General features: G+C 40.5%; 2 protein-coding genes across 6 annotated transcripts in view; one reads left to right on the top strand and one right to left on the bottom strand.

The window, feature by feature from the left end:
* The window catches only part of ttc6 (tetratricopeptide repeat domain 6), a 31,480-nt gene extending 19,039 nt beyond the window's left edge, over positions 1 to 12,441 (bottom strand). For 4 of the 5 annotated variants that reach the window (XM_035532612.2, XM_081721381.1, XM_081721380.1 and 1 more), the window contains exons 1-6: positions 12,325 to 12,441; positions 3,261 to 4,175; positions 2,408 to 2,518; positions 2,027 to 2,157; positions 583 to 762; positions 237 to 396 (exon numbers count right to left, since the gene is read on the bottom strand). In XM_035532612.2, coding sequence (XP_035388505.2) covers positions 237 to 396; positions 583 to 762; positions 2,027 to 2,157; positions 2,408 to 2,518; positions 3,261 to 3,965 — 1,287 coding nt within the window. In that variant the 5' untranslated portion in view covers positions 3,966 to 4,175; positions 12,325 to 12,441. Of the gene's footprint in view, positions 1 to 236; positions 397 to 582; positions 763 to 2,026; positions 2,158 to 2,407; positions 2,519 to 3,260; positions 4,176 to 5,787; positions 5,905 to 12,324 lie in introns of those variants that run through there. The other variant, XM_081721379.1, reaches the window with a different exon arrangement.
* Positions 12,442 to 13,821: 1,380 nt separating this feature from the next.
* Positions 13,822 to 16,637, top strand: foxa1 (forkhead box A1). The gene is made up of 2 exons (XM_027013193.3): positions 13,822 to 13,987; positions 14,909 to 16,637. Exons 1-2 carry the CDS (start codon positions 13,916 to 13,918, stop codon positions 16,151 to 16,153), a joined length of 1,317 nt encoding a protein of 438 aa, XP_026868994.2. The 5' UTR covers positions 13,822 to 13,915; the 3' UTR covers positions 16,154 to 16,637.
* The last annotated feature ends 550 nt before the right edge of the window (positions 16,638 to 17,187 follow it).

The raw sequence follows: 17,187 nt of genomic DNA, 5'->3' as shown, positions 1-17,187 counted from the left end.
CTCCTGGTGGCCTAATATCAACACCACAGGAAAGACTCCAACAAACACTAATGATCTCTTGCTCCATTTTCTTTTGATCACTTTAGAATAGTTGCCATAGTTTGCCTGGAACTGAAATACATGGAGTTCACTGAAAAAAAGTCAGGCCTTATTACTTTGCCTATTCGTTCGGCTTATTTAATTTAATTAGTATACTCTAGTTGGGGTCATGTTTTCATGAGAGATGCTTGTCTTACTGCCTGTCCACACATCATCATCCTGGGCTTTTCCACATAGTATTCTGCAATCCTCTGCCAGTCTGCCAGAACATCTGCAGTTTGTGCAGGAAGGTGCTGGACCCCACCTGTCTGGTCTGTATCTCCAACACTCTCTACAGGAATGCCTTCACACACCACACTACAACACACAAAACCAACACAGAGCAGATCGGACCATAATCTGTCATACCTACAGGAGGAATACACAGTACTAAGAGTGTTACTGGTTTCTGTGTTACACTAAGAGTGTTACACTAAGAGTGTACTGGTTTCTGCTTCTGCTTTAGTAATAACTAAGGAGAGGAAAGGATGACAGGTTTGCCACCTGTGTGCGTCAAAGTGGGCAGCCAGGTGTCTAAATTCTGCCCTCTGCTGGTGAAACTGTGGAGTTGCCATGAGCATGTCCTGAGCATGGTACACTCGAGAGGCGAGCTGCAGTTCCACAGGCAGGATGTGAGATGCAGGAGTGGTACAGAGATGGTGGATGGTTTTGTACTCTTTTGAACTGTGAAAGACACAACAGCTACAGGAAAAGAAATATTCTTGGATAGCATTTCCACAAATGTCATTAATGTGTAGTTTTAAAGGCACAAGGCATGTAATAGCATATGGAAAATGTTTTTAAAAATGTACATGACTTTAAATCTTTGTCACTGATGCTGTGGAACAGCAGGTTTAGTTGATGGGGGAGGGGTTTAGTCAAACAGGAGGTTTAGTTGATGGGGGGGTTTTAGTCAAACAGGAGGTTTAGTTGATGGGGGGGGTTTTAGTCGAACAGGAGGTTTAGTTGATTTATCAGTCTATTTACACTTTATTTTACAGTTTGTGTGTGTTTGGCAGGGGGATTGGGCTAGTTCTACCGCAGGCAGGAGAGAGGCCATGATGGGCCCTCCTTCCCGCAGCTCCGCGAACAGCAGTACATTGCGGCCTGTCAGGCCAGATTTATCACCCTCTCTCTCTGGCACGAGCAAGCCTCTGTGACAGCCCTTGAAGGTCACGCCAGAGTCATTGGTCCCACCTCCTCTGATAGGACGCATTCTTAAACTGTGAAGGACACCTTTCACCATCCATCTACCCCACAAGCAGGCTGCTGTCATCTGCCTTTCAACTGCTTCCAAAAGAAACTTTTCACTGCTATCCCACCTGGAAGAAGCTGGTAATTAAATTACATTTGTTCTGTTTGTCTGTTTTTGGCAGGAGTAGTGGCATGAGGCCAGCTCCACACTTACAGACAGTAAATCGTGCGTGTGAGCAGAGAGGGTACAAGAGAGGAGAGGAGGAGATCTGAGGGGGCGAGCAGGCTCCAAGAGGACCCATCACATGGCAGAGGGGTGGAGGGGAGGGCTAATTACCCACTATGTCACCACCCACTTAAACAGGTCTAAATGGGAGCTGATGACAGCCTGCTCATTCACTCAAACACCCACAGAACTGAAAAATCTAGTCTGTCCCTGAGCCAGAGGCCATCCTGGGCGACCGGTTGGTGGAGAGGCGTGTAAGGAGATGGAGTCACTGATAGAAAGGTGAAGAGTTCGGAATATGAACTTGCCACATGACAAGTGAGAAAGAACCAGGAAGATTCACCAATCTACTGGTGCTACTCAGTCAGCTACTCAGTCAGTTTATGCTACTCAGTCAGGTTATGCTGGCAAAACAGGCAATAAAATGAAAAACATTTTAGAAAGCAGAACAACAAGACATTGATTACTGAAATATGTGAGGTGCAATAGATAGGAAAATCTCTAAAATAGCCTCCATCTGAGGTATACTTTGTGTTAGGTGTCCAAGTAGCAAGGAGGGTCAGGCCATGGATGCCTCTGGCTTGCTGAATCACTCTTCGAGGTCTCTGGATTAGTGTGAAACTACCACCTCGAGCCTCAAGTACATCCGCATTGGTCACCTTCAAAGATAAAAAGACACCAAGAAACATATGGCTTGTATAATGGGTGAAATTCTAGGTTGAACAGTGTTAAATATAAGAAGGTGACTGATATAAGAGGGCAAGTATGATACAAGTGCCTGTGTTCAGTTATTTAAATGCAACAAATAAACTTTCAGCAGCATATTATGGATGTGCCTAGGAGGATAATCCCTGGATAATCCCTGGATAATCCCTGGGGATTTACTCCCACAGTGTGTGAGACTGTCACCTTGATCTTACAGGTTCCTGAAGAAACAGGTAGATTACTTATAGGTCCTGAGGCCACCTTCCTCTCTGTGATGTCAGATGGCTTTGCAAGGATGTCCTTCTGATTTAAGACCTTGAAAAACATAATTATTCTATCTGAATTACTTTTATTCTCATCAAGATATAGCACAGCAGTAAACAATTATTGGTAATATATAGTAAGTATGATGTGAATTGATATTATTGAGTGGCAGGGTAATTCATAGTATAGGAACCTCAAATTGAGGTTATTCTGAACAGGTGAACAGATACACTCTTCTGTTGCAATCTTTTTATAGTTAAAAAGATAGTTGCCTGCCACACAAAAATATCCTTCCAACTGACTACTGATTAAAGGCTAGAGAATGGATACCACATAGTCTACATTACATCAGAAGGGCCATTGTACATCTTCTAGATATACAATAAGTCTATGGCCTCCCTTTTGCCATGCACAACTGGTTTTAGCATCCTGAATCAATGGAGTTTTAGAGTGACAGACAACTCTCAAGATAGCAATGCCACTGCCATGCCTGACACACTCACAGCACCACAACACCCGCTACCATGTCACTACTATGTCAGCGGTAATACTGAGATAAACTGACCAGTAGTTGGGCAGGGGGTAACTGACAAGTTGTGCATGCTAACAGATATGCAGCTAGTGTATAACTACAAACCTATAAAATGCATCTACCAGACAGGTGTACCTAATAAAGTGGCTTGTGAGTGATGGAGAAATGTAGATTCTCCTAATAAAGAATAAAGTGGGTGGTAAGTGTTGTACATATACAGAAAATGTTTTTTATGTTTATCTATATCTATATATAGCTCACCTGCTCATTGGAAATGTAAAGATCCATTAATTGTCTATTCATCAGCTTTTTGATCCTATTTTCAGAGATGCAGATTGCACTAGTTTCGCCCTGCCTCTCTCTCTCGAGACTGATCTCATTTGCCATGCACTTGCTTTCACTCCTCATTATCTCTGTTTGTTGTGGCGCCCTCTGCTGACCAGCCTCCTGTGCTCCTTCTGCTGCAATGTCTCTTGCTTCCTCTAGCAGATCGGTGACAGACTTCAAACTCCGGATGCTGCTGGTGGCCAAGCTGCCAGTGGGACTCTTCGGGCTGTGTTTCCCTGAGGATGTGTGTTGATCCTGTTTTGCATAACTCAGCTGCCTTCTCTTTTTCTTCCATACCCTTCTATTTCTGTTCTGCTCTGACTCATCAGAGGTCAACGTTCCAGGGGCCACACTCTCGTCAGACCTAGAGGAACTCAGTGAGTGGCCTTGGCTCAGGAAAGCTGACGGCTGAATTTCAGCACTAGGAGCTTCCTTCTTGTCACCTGGCACCTGCTGTGAAGGACTGTGGCTCTTATAAGACGTTGCTGCTGATGGAGGCTTCTGTGATCTGGGCTTAACAGGGGGCTGTGGCCTTCTGGACATGGATACTGATCTAGCAGTCCCTGCGAGAGACGCTATGGCTGGCTTCATGGCTGTCTCTTGTCCAGCACTACGCTTTGGTGGACTTGTTGAACTCATACTCGTGCCTGCATGGGGCAAATTTGGTTTAATGATTTTTTTTAATCTTGGAGGCTTTTGAGATGTTGGGTTGTGGAGCACTTTGTGGAAGGGAGGAAGATGAAGGGCACTCTGCTTGGAGTTCAACAGAGTTCAGTGACACAGGTGGTGCTCTGATATCAGATGAGATTAGTAAATCAGCACCATCCAGGTTCACTTGACCAGGTAAACCTGGTAGGAGTAAAGAATTTAGAGGTAAATTCAGCTGTGTAGAGTTGTCCAATGGCTTACCTAGAAGGAGCTTCATTTTTTGAAACTTTATATGAGACTTTTCACACAGTTCCTTAACCTCCCTTTTTATTATCTCCTCGCTATACTTCAGTGACCTCAGTTTCCAAGGCATGTTTTCTTTGTGAATGTGCAACCTTTCAAACTTATATATGTTCTTTACACAAGCACTGAAACATTATATATTGTTACTATACATGCCAATAAACAGGTCATAAAATGTTCTTATTTTCTTTCAAATCTGTTGTAATAAGCACCAGCAGATGCCACATCCATCATATCCAGGTCTGTTTCATCTAACAAACGTAAGTTGTTAATAAGTAACGTTACTAAGTAAGCTTACAGATTTGTTTATTAACTATGGAGGGTTAGTAACTAAGTAATTCAGGACAGCTTTTCCTCTCGCTCGCCATGTCTACCATTCTAGTTCTATTCATGCGTGATTTTGCTTATCTTGGGGATTATTGCTCAATCATTGCATTGTTCCGATTGCTCTGCACTGCAAAAAGTGGCCATTCATACTATTTGACCAATCACCAAGCTCCCTGTATTTTGAAGCGTGAAAGTGACATTTTAAATTTCAAGGCTTATTTCATGTAGTTGATAACATCATTGAAATAAATCATTAAATAAATACACACATATACAATTAAAAATTACATTTACTTTATTATCTATACATTTTATGGCAAAGTAATTTTTAACACTTTTACATTTTTATTATTATTTATTTATTGCTGCATGTATTTATTTATTACTTTATTTTGTTCCAAAAAACCCTCAATAATCAACACATACAAACTTTAGGACTAATTATTTGCTTAATATACATAAAAACACTGTATTAAAGGTAACAAGCTGGCTACTCCACTTTTCTTTCTAATTCTTAAGATTTCATTTTTTTAAAACGCTTTTTAATATATTAGTTAATTGTTATTATCTTCACTCTTTTTTTTTTTACTTATTCATATGTAGGACGTATATGCCTTTAGCTTTATTTATATTCACAAAGTTTTTACACCCAATGGTAGCTAACAAGCTAACATACCTAAATGAGAATAGCTGACTGCAATGAGTAATAAAAGTATTTTTATACGTTTCATTTAATTTGCATTTGCATTTGCTATTTTTTACTGCGGTGTTGGTTGGGTGAAAGAAGAGAAAAACATGCTTTTATTGCTCTTTGATAACAGTGAAGGCAAAAAGGTATTTAATAAGACTTAGGAGTCTCCCCGCACACCATATTGCCTCAGCTGGAGACAAAGGGACATGTCTCTCAGTGATAGAACCCCTGATAATACTGAATAATACTTTTCTGTCAAAACTACATACAATTACTCCTACATTATTCAACTATATATACACAGCAACATTAGTGCAGTAAACATGAGCTACAACACATTAAATGGTGTAAATGAATAAAATAATGTCTTCCCCAGGCTGCAAGGGCTACTGGGAACTCACTCAACCTGTAGCCGCAGCCTCTGCTTCTCTCTCACACACACTACTGTTGCAGACATCACATAGCCCCTCCCTCAAGACTCAACTTTCGTACCTGGAGCGAGTGGCTCCCCTTGACACCTCTTTTTTTGCACCTGCTTTTGACACACACAGACTCTGCCTTGGTTCTGACAGGTGATCTGATGCACAGTCTCCATCCTCTCGTGCAGTCTGGCAACACAGTCCACCTCCAAAGCTATCTCTCTCCGAATCAGGGGACTGTCTGAACAATAAGTCTATAAGGGTCCATAGCTTGTGTTACAGCATTAACATGGCCAGGGTGAAACCACAGCTGGGTCTCCTGGGCTGCTGTCCAACACACCACAGTACCAAAAGTAGATTCTGGTCCTAGTCAGGCGGGTAGTGACTGTGCGGTTGAACCGCTCCACAAGCCTATCACTCTGAGGGTGAAGTGGTGTTCTTGTTGTCTTGACTCCCAACCATTATACATGTCTAACATGACCTGAGTCTTTCTTCAGGGGAACTTCCACCATTGGACACTGTGTAGCTCTGCGGGAAGGCCAAACCTGCAGAACAATCTCTGCGGTGGTGACGGCACTCTGGTCAGGGAATGCATATGCCTCAAGCCATTTAGGCAATAGTCCATGGCCACAATCACATAGTGATTACCAGCTTCGGTAATGGGCAAAGACACCAGGACATGCGCTATCACTCTCTTCATCTGTGACCCAAAGCAAAATGTCTGAAGAGACAATCTTGCTGGACACTTCTTCACAGTACATGCATCATGGACATGTTGGAGTTGGAGTTCCACTTCCGTGTGATGCCCAGAGTAATAGAATCACTTCCGATGTCGTGCAAACTATGCAGACTCCAGAAAACCAGTAGCTGCCATGCACACCTTCCCAGCACAGATGTTTCCCACCTCCAGTACATCAGGCTGCCCTTTTCTCCAACCATTCACAGTAAAGGCAGCTCTCTTCCAGACAGAAGCAGTGCAACAGTGCATCAGTGACACAGACTGTTTCAGCAAGTTTTACTTAGGGTGGCAAAAGGGGTGGCTCAATCTGGGGGGCAGAGGTTATCACCTCAGACAACATTTCCTTCTTTCTGGTGATTTTTTTAGCAATGTTTATGTTGAGCACCTAGTCCTATTTATTTTTAAAAGACATTTAATGAACTCATAGATAATATTCATACCACCCATTCCATAAAGGCACAATTAGTTTCTTTGTTTGTTTGTTCGCCAAACATTCCACTGAGTCTTTTTCAGTTGGGAAGCTTTTTCTTGTCGCCAAGAGGAAACTGCAATCTGCAGAATCACAGGAAAATACAAAAATTATATTACAGTAAACATATACCATACAGGGCTGCAAACCTTTATACATTGAGCATGTGACACATTCAACTGAAGACTACCACACATATTTCACACTGTCAAAAGCTTGTAAAAACATTTAAAACATAGAGCAATGATAAACTAATAAAAACAGCTTACCTGTCATTTCTCGCCAATGGCAGCAGCATCAGTGGACAACAGAGAGTCAATAGGCAATCAAGGAGATGAGCCAAATCAGCGATGAAATTGATTGGTGGATTTTCCTTTGTCGGCATTACCATTTTTTCTTTTTATTCAGGGGGGCAAAATGATTTCTAAACTATGGAGAAATATTGTGAACTTTCAACACCATTTTTTTTTTCATAGCGATTGCCTACAAATAGGATGGCAAGGCCTTTTTCAGGGGTGGCAGTTGCCACCCCTTGCCACCTCATAGAAATGCCCATGGTCAGCGATGATGTCCCACCCAGTTAAGTGCTGAGTAGTCAACTGGTAATCTTGAAGGACTGCAATCCATCTTGAAACTTGGCCTTCTGACTCCTTGAACAGCAAAAGCCAGGTCATGAAGGCATGACCTATATGCAATGTAAATGGAGTTCTGATCAGGTATGGCCTGAAGTGTCTGAGCCCTGAGACCACGGGTAGCAGTTCATGCCAAGTCACACAGTAAATGTCAGAAAACTGGTCTGCTGAGTTGGCAGCTGTAGTACATTACCACCCTCTCTACTCCATCCTGGACTTGGCACAGTCCCTGTGCTGTTGGCATCAGTGTCCACACCCAAACTGCAACCCCCACATGTGTGAATGCTAATACAGGAGCATCACACAGTTTGTCACAGAGAATACAGAGTGCTTGGTCTTATTTAGTATAACTCCAAGCCTTTTTCAGGGAGGCGATGGAGGGGGCAGCAATGTTGGTGAAACCTTTAATGAACTGACGGTACAACAAGGGCCAACCCAAGAAGCTTCGACTCGGTGACATTTCTGGCCATTTGTCCACTGGCCAGATTTTCTCCAGATCCATGGCCATGCCTGAACCACTCACTACGTGTCTTTTCTTTAGCTTGTGGAGTGAGCGGCACTTGCCAGTAACTGCTGCGTAGGTCCAGAGAGCTGAGCCAGGAGATGCCTCTGAGCCGATCAGGGGCATCGTCAGTGCGAGGGAGTAGGTAAAAGTGTCTTAGCAACTGTTTTCATCCTGAGGTGATCCACGCAAAACCACCTGCTTCCTTTTAAAAAATTTTTTTTTACTAATACCTCTGGTGCTGCCTATGGTTGACTGACAGATCACCCCCACCGCTAAGCAGGCTGTAGCAGCACACCTTGATGGGGGCTGAGGTACCTGCACTCATATGGTGCCGAGTCAGTCTCCGTCCATCTGTACAGCAGCTGCTTCTGCTGCTATCCGCCAAGGTCAATGCTGACACTGCTGGTGTATGCAGCTCACAGTCCTTGAGGTTCTAGCTTGCTCCCTTAGTGCTGCATGTTCAACTTCTCCAATAGGTTGGGCTTTCCCTTCAGGAAATTTGAGGCATTGCAGACTAATATCACTCACTGCCCCATGGGCTCCTTTATCAAGCTGTAGCGCACATGTTCAGTTTACCCATGGAAGAGCTCACCCAGCCTGTAGCCACACCCCCTGCTTCTTTCAGTCTCATATATATTGCTGCACAGATGCCACAATATATTTGGCACAAAATTAACTCTATAGCAATGTGAGAATGAAAGGAGAGATTCACCTTTTTCATATCTGAGCCTCTTTAAACATGTATATGATGATTTCTCAGTTTTAGCAGGCACAACAAATCAGTTACTAAATCAGCATTTTATCACCTTAAGAGCATCAACAAGAACAGAGCTTTCCTCACAAAACCAGACCTAGAGAAACTAACCCATGCTTTTATCTCCAGCAGGGTTGATTACTATAATGGCCTCCTCCTCCTAACAGAACTCTCTCTCTCTCTCAAACCCCCCCCCCCCCCAGCTTCAGCTGATTCAAAATGCAGCTGCTAGAGTTCTCACTATGAGCAAAAAAAGAGAACACATCACCCCCATTCTTAAGTCCTTACACTGGCTACCAGTATACTACAGAGTCATTACTGGCCTATAAATTGCTTAATGGTGTAGGACCAACATATCTATCTGATATGCTGCAGCGTTATGAGCTGGCCAGAACTCTCAGATCATTGGGAACTTGTCAGTTAGTTCTGCTTAAGGTAAAAACTAAGCAGGGAGGGGCAGAGATTAGCTATTATAGTGTTATGCTGGATATTAGATGAGCCCCAACACTGGATATTGAAACTAAAAACATCCTTATTTGACCAGGCTTTTGGCTCAGTTCCCTCATGACACTGCACTTTCACAAGCTTTAAGCACTACAGTGCATTTTTATTTCTTTTAATTCCTAATTCTTAATTTATTATTTTATGTCTAATTTGATTTTATGCCCTTTATATTCTTTTTATTTTTATTAATCATATTTATTTTAATACAGGTTTTATCTGTTTAATATTTCATTTTAAATTTAGTCCATTTTAACGTTATTTTGATAAATAGTATTTGTAATATTCTATTTTATTTTCTATAGATCTTGGAATGTACTAAGCCTATTATTCTTCTATAGCTGATGTGAAGCACTTTAAATTGTAACTGTGTATGAAAAGTTCTATACAAATAAACTGCCTTGCCTTTTAAGACTTTTTTTTTCTTATATGATTGTTTTGCAAATAAAATTATGAGCCAATGAATTTATGACTCTAAGTACGCTAATTGAGTAGTTGACATCAATTTCCTAAAAAACATAATTTTTAAAGACATAAAACAGCAAAAAAACATAGACCTAATTTTCTTTGTGATGGTCAACAAATTCCTGCCACGATCTGGCCTGTTCTTTTCTTCATAATTCATAGTTTTGGAGTGCTAGAGGCAGGACAAACAGCTACAGTTTTTGATTGGTTTCAAAAAAAAGAAATTGTGTCAGCGGACCACACTAGAAGCTGACTTTGTTTTGGTCTCACTTGGTAAGAGAAGTGTTGTTGTGGGCTGTGGAAATGCTTCATCAAGAGCACAAATCAATCTTCATTCCACACATTTCCCTTAACAAACAAATCCCTGTGCAAATTACGGCTACAAGTGATAAATACCCTGAATGTGGCAATGATATCAGGTCTGCAGGGACCACTTCAAGGCAGCAAACAACAGGGGGACAGGAGGGACTGTGGCAATGAATAGAGCTACAATCTTTGGAGGTAGTTTTGTTCTTTACTCACATTATGAAGCTATTTGCTAACTTTGTTACTAACAAATTTTGACAAGTCTCTTAGCTTGGTACACTACTGTTAGCTATCATTTCAGCAGATGAATACACTTACATGATTCAAGCATGCAAATGCAATTAAAATAACTAGATGCATTAGCCTCCTTAAACGTCTTTACATAAACAAGAATATCAATGAAGTCATTACATGGAACAACTGTATCAACTGAGGAGTGCATGTACAATGTGTGCAATTAAGTGGAGTCCAATCGGAGAGGAGCAGGCAAGCTTTAATTTAATTAATTTTATTTGAGCAATTGATATAATAACTGAGGTGCCGTATGTGTGCCTTACACATTGCCCTACACATGTTTAGAACCTCCCCCATTAAGGGTCCCACATCATGTTTTCTGTTTGTTTGTTTGTCTGTTGATTTTAGAGTTGGAGTGTATTTCTTAATTATTAGAGAGTGTTAGATTCAGGTAAAATGGTCATGCACTATGAATAAAAAATACTGTATTTCAATTTGTAATCAAAGTAAATACATTAAGTCACCCACTCTTCAAATTCTCATCAACTCTTTCTGTCTTGTTCTCTTCTGGGGATAAATAAATAGCGGCACATTGAAGGGTAGTTTGAAGGAGCATTGGAAAGATGCTTGGATGGTGGGGACAGACTCCTTCAGTCTGGCTAAAGCTAACAAGAACTGTTAAGAATGCTTAGGCCTATAGCAGCCTGAAAAAACAAAAGCACTAGTAAGCTCAGTAACATCTAATAAGTGGATAAAACACAGAATATATTAATAAAAGTATTTTTCTATTTTCGTGCAAGGACTCCCTGTCTGGCATGGGCTCTGGAATGATGGCAGTCTTACACACTGGCCTCATTATTCGAGCATTAGGATAACTTATATGGAGACAACAAAAGCACTTCTGGACGTGTGTCTACTAAATACTGTAAATGTAAATGTAAAAGCCAACTTATTATTTCTAGGGTCAAAAGTAAAAAAATATATGATAGGATAAATTAATCACTTAATCTAAATCAAAAACAGCATGCCACTCATATTATGAAAAAGAGACTTGAGGTTAAGTGTTAATTAGAGAGTAGAAACTATAGGTCACTGCAAGAAAGCCTGGAAAAGAATCATGGGGCACAGTAAACACTAAGACGCATTTCAGCCTTCACGATGACAGACTTGAGGATGAACATACATATGAACAGCATGCAACCAAATATTTAAAAGGATTCCTTATTCAATGTTGTTTTTTTTTTCCTACCAGACTGTTTCTTGTGCCCTTAATGAGTGTTACTGTGCTAAAAACATACACAATCACAAGCAAATAAACAACAGCAGTGCACTGAGAATATTTTAAAGACATATTTATAGTTTAGGTATAGATCTGCTTAATTTTGTTTTTTCATCGTGGTGGTATTAGAGATAATTGTTTTGATTTTGTACTCATGTCTTAATGACTGGTGTAGGTGCAGTCCTACATGCATTATAGGAAATTAGCCTATAATATGGTGTGAATACATTCTTAGGTGGTCTCTTTAATTTGTTAAGTAGGGCTTTTGTCTTATTTGAATAAATAAATAATAAATAATGGGGAGAGAAATAAACAATGGTTAATAAAAGGTATAAAAGCCTGCGACTCATTCAATTAATGGTATCTTGGTGTCATTGGGGTCAATGTGAAGCTATGTTAGCTAACTTAGCTAAATTTAGATTTTTTTAAAAGGTTGACCTAGGCAGATTTTTTTATTGGTTTATTTTGAATGAAAGAACCACTGACATCTATGGATATATGTATAGAGCGCATGCAATACTGTAGATATTTATGGAATGTTCCATAAATAATTACTAATAAATAATTACTGGCTGCAATTACATTTATATCATCTTAGAGTGTTAATGCTAGCTAAGACAGGTTAGCTGACCTAGCTAGCTAATGCTAGTAAATTCACGCTCAATATTACAAGCCTACTAGAACTTCGGTAACCTAGCTGGATAATTAATTTACATCGGGTCCTACCTTTTCACAGATGTCTTCCTATATAATTTTGCAACTATTCCTTATTACCTTGGCTTGGTACGTGTTGAAAGCATGTCTTATAACTTTATAGAAACAAACTTTAGAAAGTTTCTCCACCTTTCATCTAGGAAAGTAAGAGTCATCTCCTAGCAACCGGTAAACTGAGCGCCAGAGACTGTGCCTGGCCTTAACGCGCCAGACGAGCCAGTTTGGGAACTCTGATATTAATCTTTAAAAGGAACATGTTCAATTTGAAACAACTCCTCCTCATATTGCAAATGATTAATCTTTTTTCTATTAATTAAATTATATTAATTAAATTCTTAAATGTATTTTGTGGGCTACTATAATCAAAATTCTGATGGCTTGATTAAGCAAATTTTGCCTGAATGTAAACAAAGGGGCCTAACTATAAGCATGAAACTATCTGAGAAATGTAACTAGTTAGCTAAGAATTAGGATAAAACATGCCACAAATCGTTTACACACATACCCTACGTACACAGACGCGGACGTGTGAAACGAAAAGTGAGGTCAGCAAGTTATTGACCTGAGGCAATGATACACCACCAATGTCTACAAAAAAAGCTGCTCTGAAGGAAAGTATGTAATACTTCGCAGCTCAGTAACCTCTGATATGGCACTGCCTACACGCTCAAATGCTATGATCGAATTAACTATGAAGGATCGCGTTAATCCACAAACGTTTTTCTTCACGGATCCATCCACAACTATATTGTTCGCTTATTTTCTGATTCGCCATGCAGCATAAGCCTACTAATTTAAAGGCCCTCTCATGTTCTCTCTCAGGGGGCCGTGGCTTCGAGAGCGGTTTCATTCCACCCGTGAAAAAATCGATTTGTGCTCTAATTGTGTTAGAGATCACTAGAAGAAAAGCCGATGTAAGTCGGTGATCAGCGATGTTATTCATTCGTTAGCAGGTGTACCGTGGGTAGTGTAACCCCTTGTTTATCCAAAAGGAAGTGGTGAGCTATTTCAAGGTATCTTAAGTAATGCGTTTCTCGAGCAAGAACAACAGTCTCGAAGAAGCTCCATACATACTTGTGCCTGTTTAACATTTATAATTGCTTTACTGTAGTCTATTGTTTATGTAAAATCTATGTAACAATACAGGAAAATAGTTTTCGCTTATATATTTTTGGATTGCTTCGTGTGTTCGTTCTTTGAAATCTCGTTATACTGAAGTCATTTAGTACAACTAAATTGATTTTTCCTACGTTAACTTGGGATAACTGTAAATGTTAGGCGTCTTGTTATATTCCGTATTTTTCCTTGACCCAATATTTAAAACAGTGCAATATCTTATGTCCAAAAACAGAGGAAATATTTTGGTATTACTTGAGTGAGGCGACCAACCTAGGCAAATTAGCCATTGGAAGTGGGCAGTACCGCTCTCTACGTAACAACTAGGGGAAGATCTACACTGCGCCCACAGCGTTCCCAACATTTCTTCACTTTGCCCAAGCCGTCGCGTAACATCCCACGAGTGATTGCGCACCGTTTGCTGGGACACTTTGTGAAAACTCAAGTCTGAGAACTGCATGTTGACGACCTGTAGATTTCCACCATAATGTTGGGAGCAGTGAAAATGGAAGGACACGAAACTCCCGACTGGAGTAGCTATTATACTGATGCGCAAGAGGTATGTGTGAAGTTACTTAGACTGTAAAGTGGAATGTATTGTATCGTAGTAGGTTTTTATTTATTTTTATAGTTTAATACAGGCAATTTTTTTCCGTGATGCGGTGTAATGCGTATATCTTATGGTAGGTTTTCACTTAGCTATTTCCTCAAGAACAAGTGGTAGGCTAAAAACGAATAAAGGATTTTTTTTCGATGGAGTTTAATCAGAATCTACCTACCAATGGCCGCCCCACTTGGTGGCAGTAGTGATCCCATTGTGAACTGGCCGTTGGATGCATATTAAAACTATTGAAGAGATGTACGAAATAACGCTCGATTTATGTGTTTAGCCTCGTTGTGTGAATTTTAAATGTTGGATCAAATGTTTACGTGCTCACAAACTTTTCATAGATTCATAGGTACTGTTTTTGCAGAATCCTGAGTAATTACGAAAACATAAAAACTTTAACACTTAATTATTTTTTGGTTAGATTACAATTACTGCGTACAAAATAATAATCAATTCCATTTTAAAAAATATGTGAAAGTTTTATGTCGATTTGATAGAATACATTTTTTTCTCCTAATGCTAAAAGTGTAAAAACAGACGCGTAATGTACACTATACACTATCAGTCAGTGCATTCTCAAGCAATTATTTAATTCTGTTTCAGTTTATCCACATAGTGTGCGTTTATACACACACACACACACACACACACACACACATTTATATATATATATATATATATATATATATATATATATATATATATATATATATATATATATATATATAGTAGAGGAACTATGAAACAGAACTAAATAGGGAAGTTTGGCATATATTAGAGAGTTATTTAACATATTGACATTTTTTCACTTTGTCTTTCACAACATAAATTTTATGGTATAAAATTTCTGATGTATTTTCTTTATTTCAGGTCTACTCCCCCATGACAAACAGTGGCATGAATGCTGGACTGAGCTCCATGAACAGTATGAACAGTTACATGAGCATGTCCTCCAGTGGGAATATGACCACTAGTTCTTTCAACATGTCCTATGCGAACCCTGCTCTCAGTGCTGGACTAAGCCCCGGCACGATGGCGGGAATGCAGTCCAGCGCAAGCGGTGCGATGAACGGGATGGGTGGTGGGGTGGCGTCTATGGGCACTGCACTTAGCCCCACAAATATGAACGCGATTTCAGCTCAGCACACCTCCATGAACGCCCTGAACCCTTACTCAAGCATCAGCCCCACTATGAGCCCGATGACATATGCCCAGAGCAACCTTAACAGGCCACGGGACAACAAGACTTTCAGGAGAAGCTATCCGCACGCTAAGCCTCCGTACTCATACATATCGCTCATAACTATGGCTATTCAGCAGTCACCGAGCAAGATGCTTACCCTTAGTGAGATCTACCAATGGATAATGGATCTTTTCCCATACTACCGTCAAAACCAACAAAGGTGGCAAAACTCCATCAGACACTCGCTGTCCTTCAATGACTGTTTTGTCAAAGTGTCTAGGTCACCGGATAAGCCAGGAAAAGGCTCTTACTGGACCCTTCATCCTGATTCTGGAAATATGTTTGAGAATGGCTGTTACCTCCGCAGGCAGAAACGCTTCAAGTGTGAGAAAAAGCTTTCGGGAAATAAAGGGCCGGACGGAAGGAAGGAGCCGAGCGGGTCAGGCTCGCCATCCAGCGACAACGGCAACACAAAGAACAGTCACATGGACACCAGCTCGATAGGCAGCGCCAACCAGTCATCCAGCCCTCAAAGCCTGGAGCACAGAAGCAGCACCGCCAGCTCGGAGCTAAAGAACAGTGGCCCACAGCTGCACCCCGCAGCCAGCTCAGCCCCAGTCCTCTCCTCCATCCCTTTGCCCCCACACTCAATGACCCATGAGTCTCAGCTGCACCTAAAGGGAGACCCCCATTACTCTTTCAACCATCCGTTTTCCATCAATAATTTAATGTCCTCCTCGGAGCAGCAGCACAAACTGGACTTGAAAGCGTATGAACAAGCGTTGCAATATTCATCCTATGGCTCAGGTATGTCTTCCAGCTTGCCTCTAGGCAACGCCTCCATGGCTGGCAGAGCGAGCATGGATCCCTCAGCATTAGAGGCGTCTTACTACCAAGGTGTGTATTCAAGGCCGGTTCTTAACACTTCTTAGTTTGTTCTTATTATTTACTGAACTCAACAATTGCTGACAGATAAACTTTATTTTATTTTTGCATGCACCCGGTGCATAAAGGACTGTTACTTTAAAGTATAATAATGTGTATGTGTATAATAAAATATTGTAAAGTGTTCCCCTGAATGATTGTATATCCAACCTATAAATCATTGCTAGTGTATTTAAAACGATTTTGAGCTTGTAAAATAATGTTGTAATCCCAAAACTTGTAGCCCCTATTACGATGTGTTCATGTGTTACGATGTGCACGAATGAAGGTCAGTCACGGTCTTGTGGAACGCGTGATACAAGTAAAAAGCAAAGCACCTGTCTGTTGCAGATATATTTGGATGTTGTCATTTTACTCGTTATTTTGGGTTTTGTTTACCTCGTCTGACGAAAAACCTTTCAATCCCGACCTTGTATTGAGATAAGTTAATCGAAAGTGGAAATGCATTACGAATAAAACCCGTATTTCTTAATCACGCCACTTAGTGTTTCGCTGAATCTTTATGTGTAGACGGTACACATCGGTTTGCCGACTGCGTATTGTCCATTTAATCGGTACCCTTAGATGGATTTTATTTATTTCCAGGGTAATCTCGTCTTTTATAATTCAAGTAAACAGCACTTTCCCGATTATTCTTTTTTATGTTCTTATATTTATTTATTGCATTGTGTTCTATTGAACAATCTTTACTTTCCAGTGCCCAGTTAACGCAAATGACAGTTCCGTATATTGGAGAATCCTTCATTGGATTGCCTGGGCTTCCGTTGTACATACCTTCTTCATATCAAAGCATTTAAGTGGAAAAGTTTGATCTTTCCAATAAACAAACAAATAACCAAAACAAACAAATAAAATAGTATCCACTAGGCCGATTGATATGAAGTTATTTATTTTTGATAAGGTGTCTATGCACAGAGGCGTTCACTGGCTGGGCCTGTCTGGTTTGACTTTGTGTTGGTAAAAGACCAAGAGAAAATCCAAGTCTAACACAAACGCAGCCTCAAAGCCCTGCGTCATAAAA

The sequence above is a fragment of the Electrophorus electricus genome, chromosome 10 (assembly GCF_041902795.1).
Source record: "Electrophorus electricus isolate QZ-2024a chromosome 10, ASM4190279v1, whole genome shotgun sequence".
In the NCBI taxonomy this organism is placed as follows: domain Eukaryota; kingdom Metazoa; phylum Chordata; class Actinopteri; order Gymnotiformes; family Gymnotidae; genus Electrophorus; species Electrophorus electricus.
The sequence above is the reverse complement of the archived record's forward strand: the minus strand, read 5'-3'. Positions and strand labels throughout refer to the sequence as shown.

Coding starts and splice junctions, on each gene's coding strand:
- foxa1 (XM_027013193.3), top strand. CDS start 13,916: ATGTTGGGAGCAGTGAAAATGGAAGGACACGAAACTCCCGACTGGAGT. Junction 13,988..14,908: donor ATTATACTGATGCGCAAGAG/GTATGTGTGAAG, acceptor TCTTTATTTCAG/GTCTACTCCCCCATGACAAA.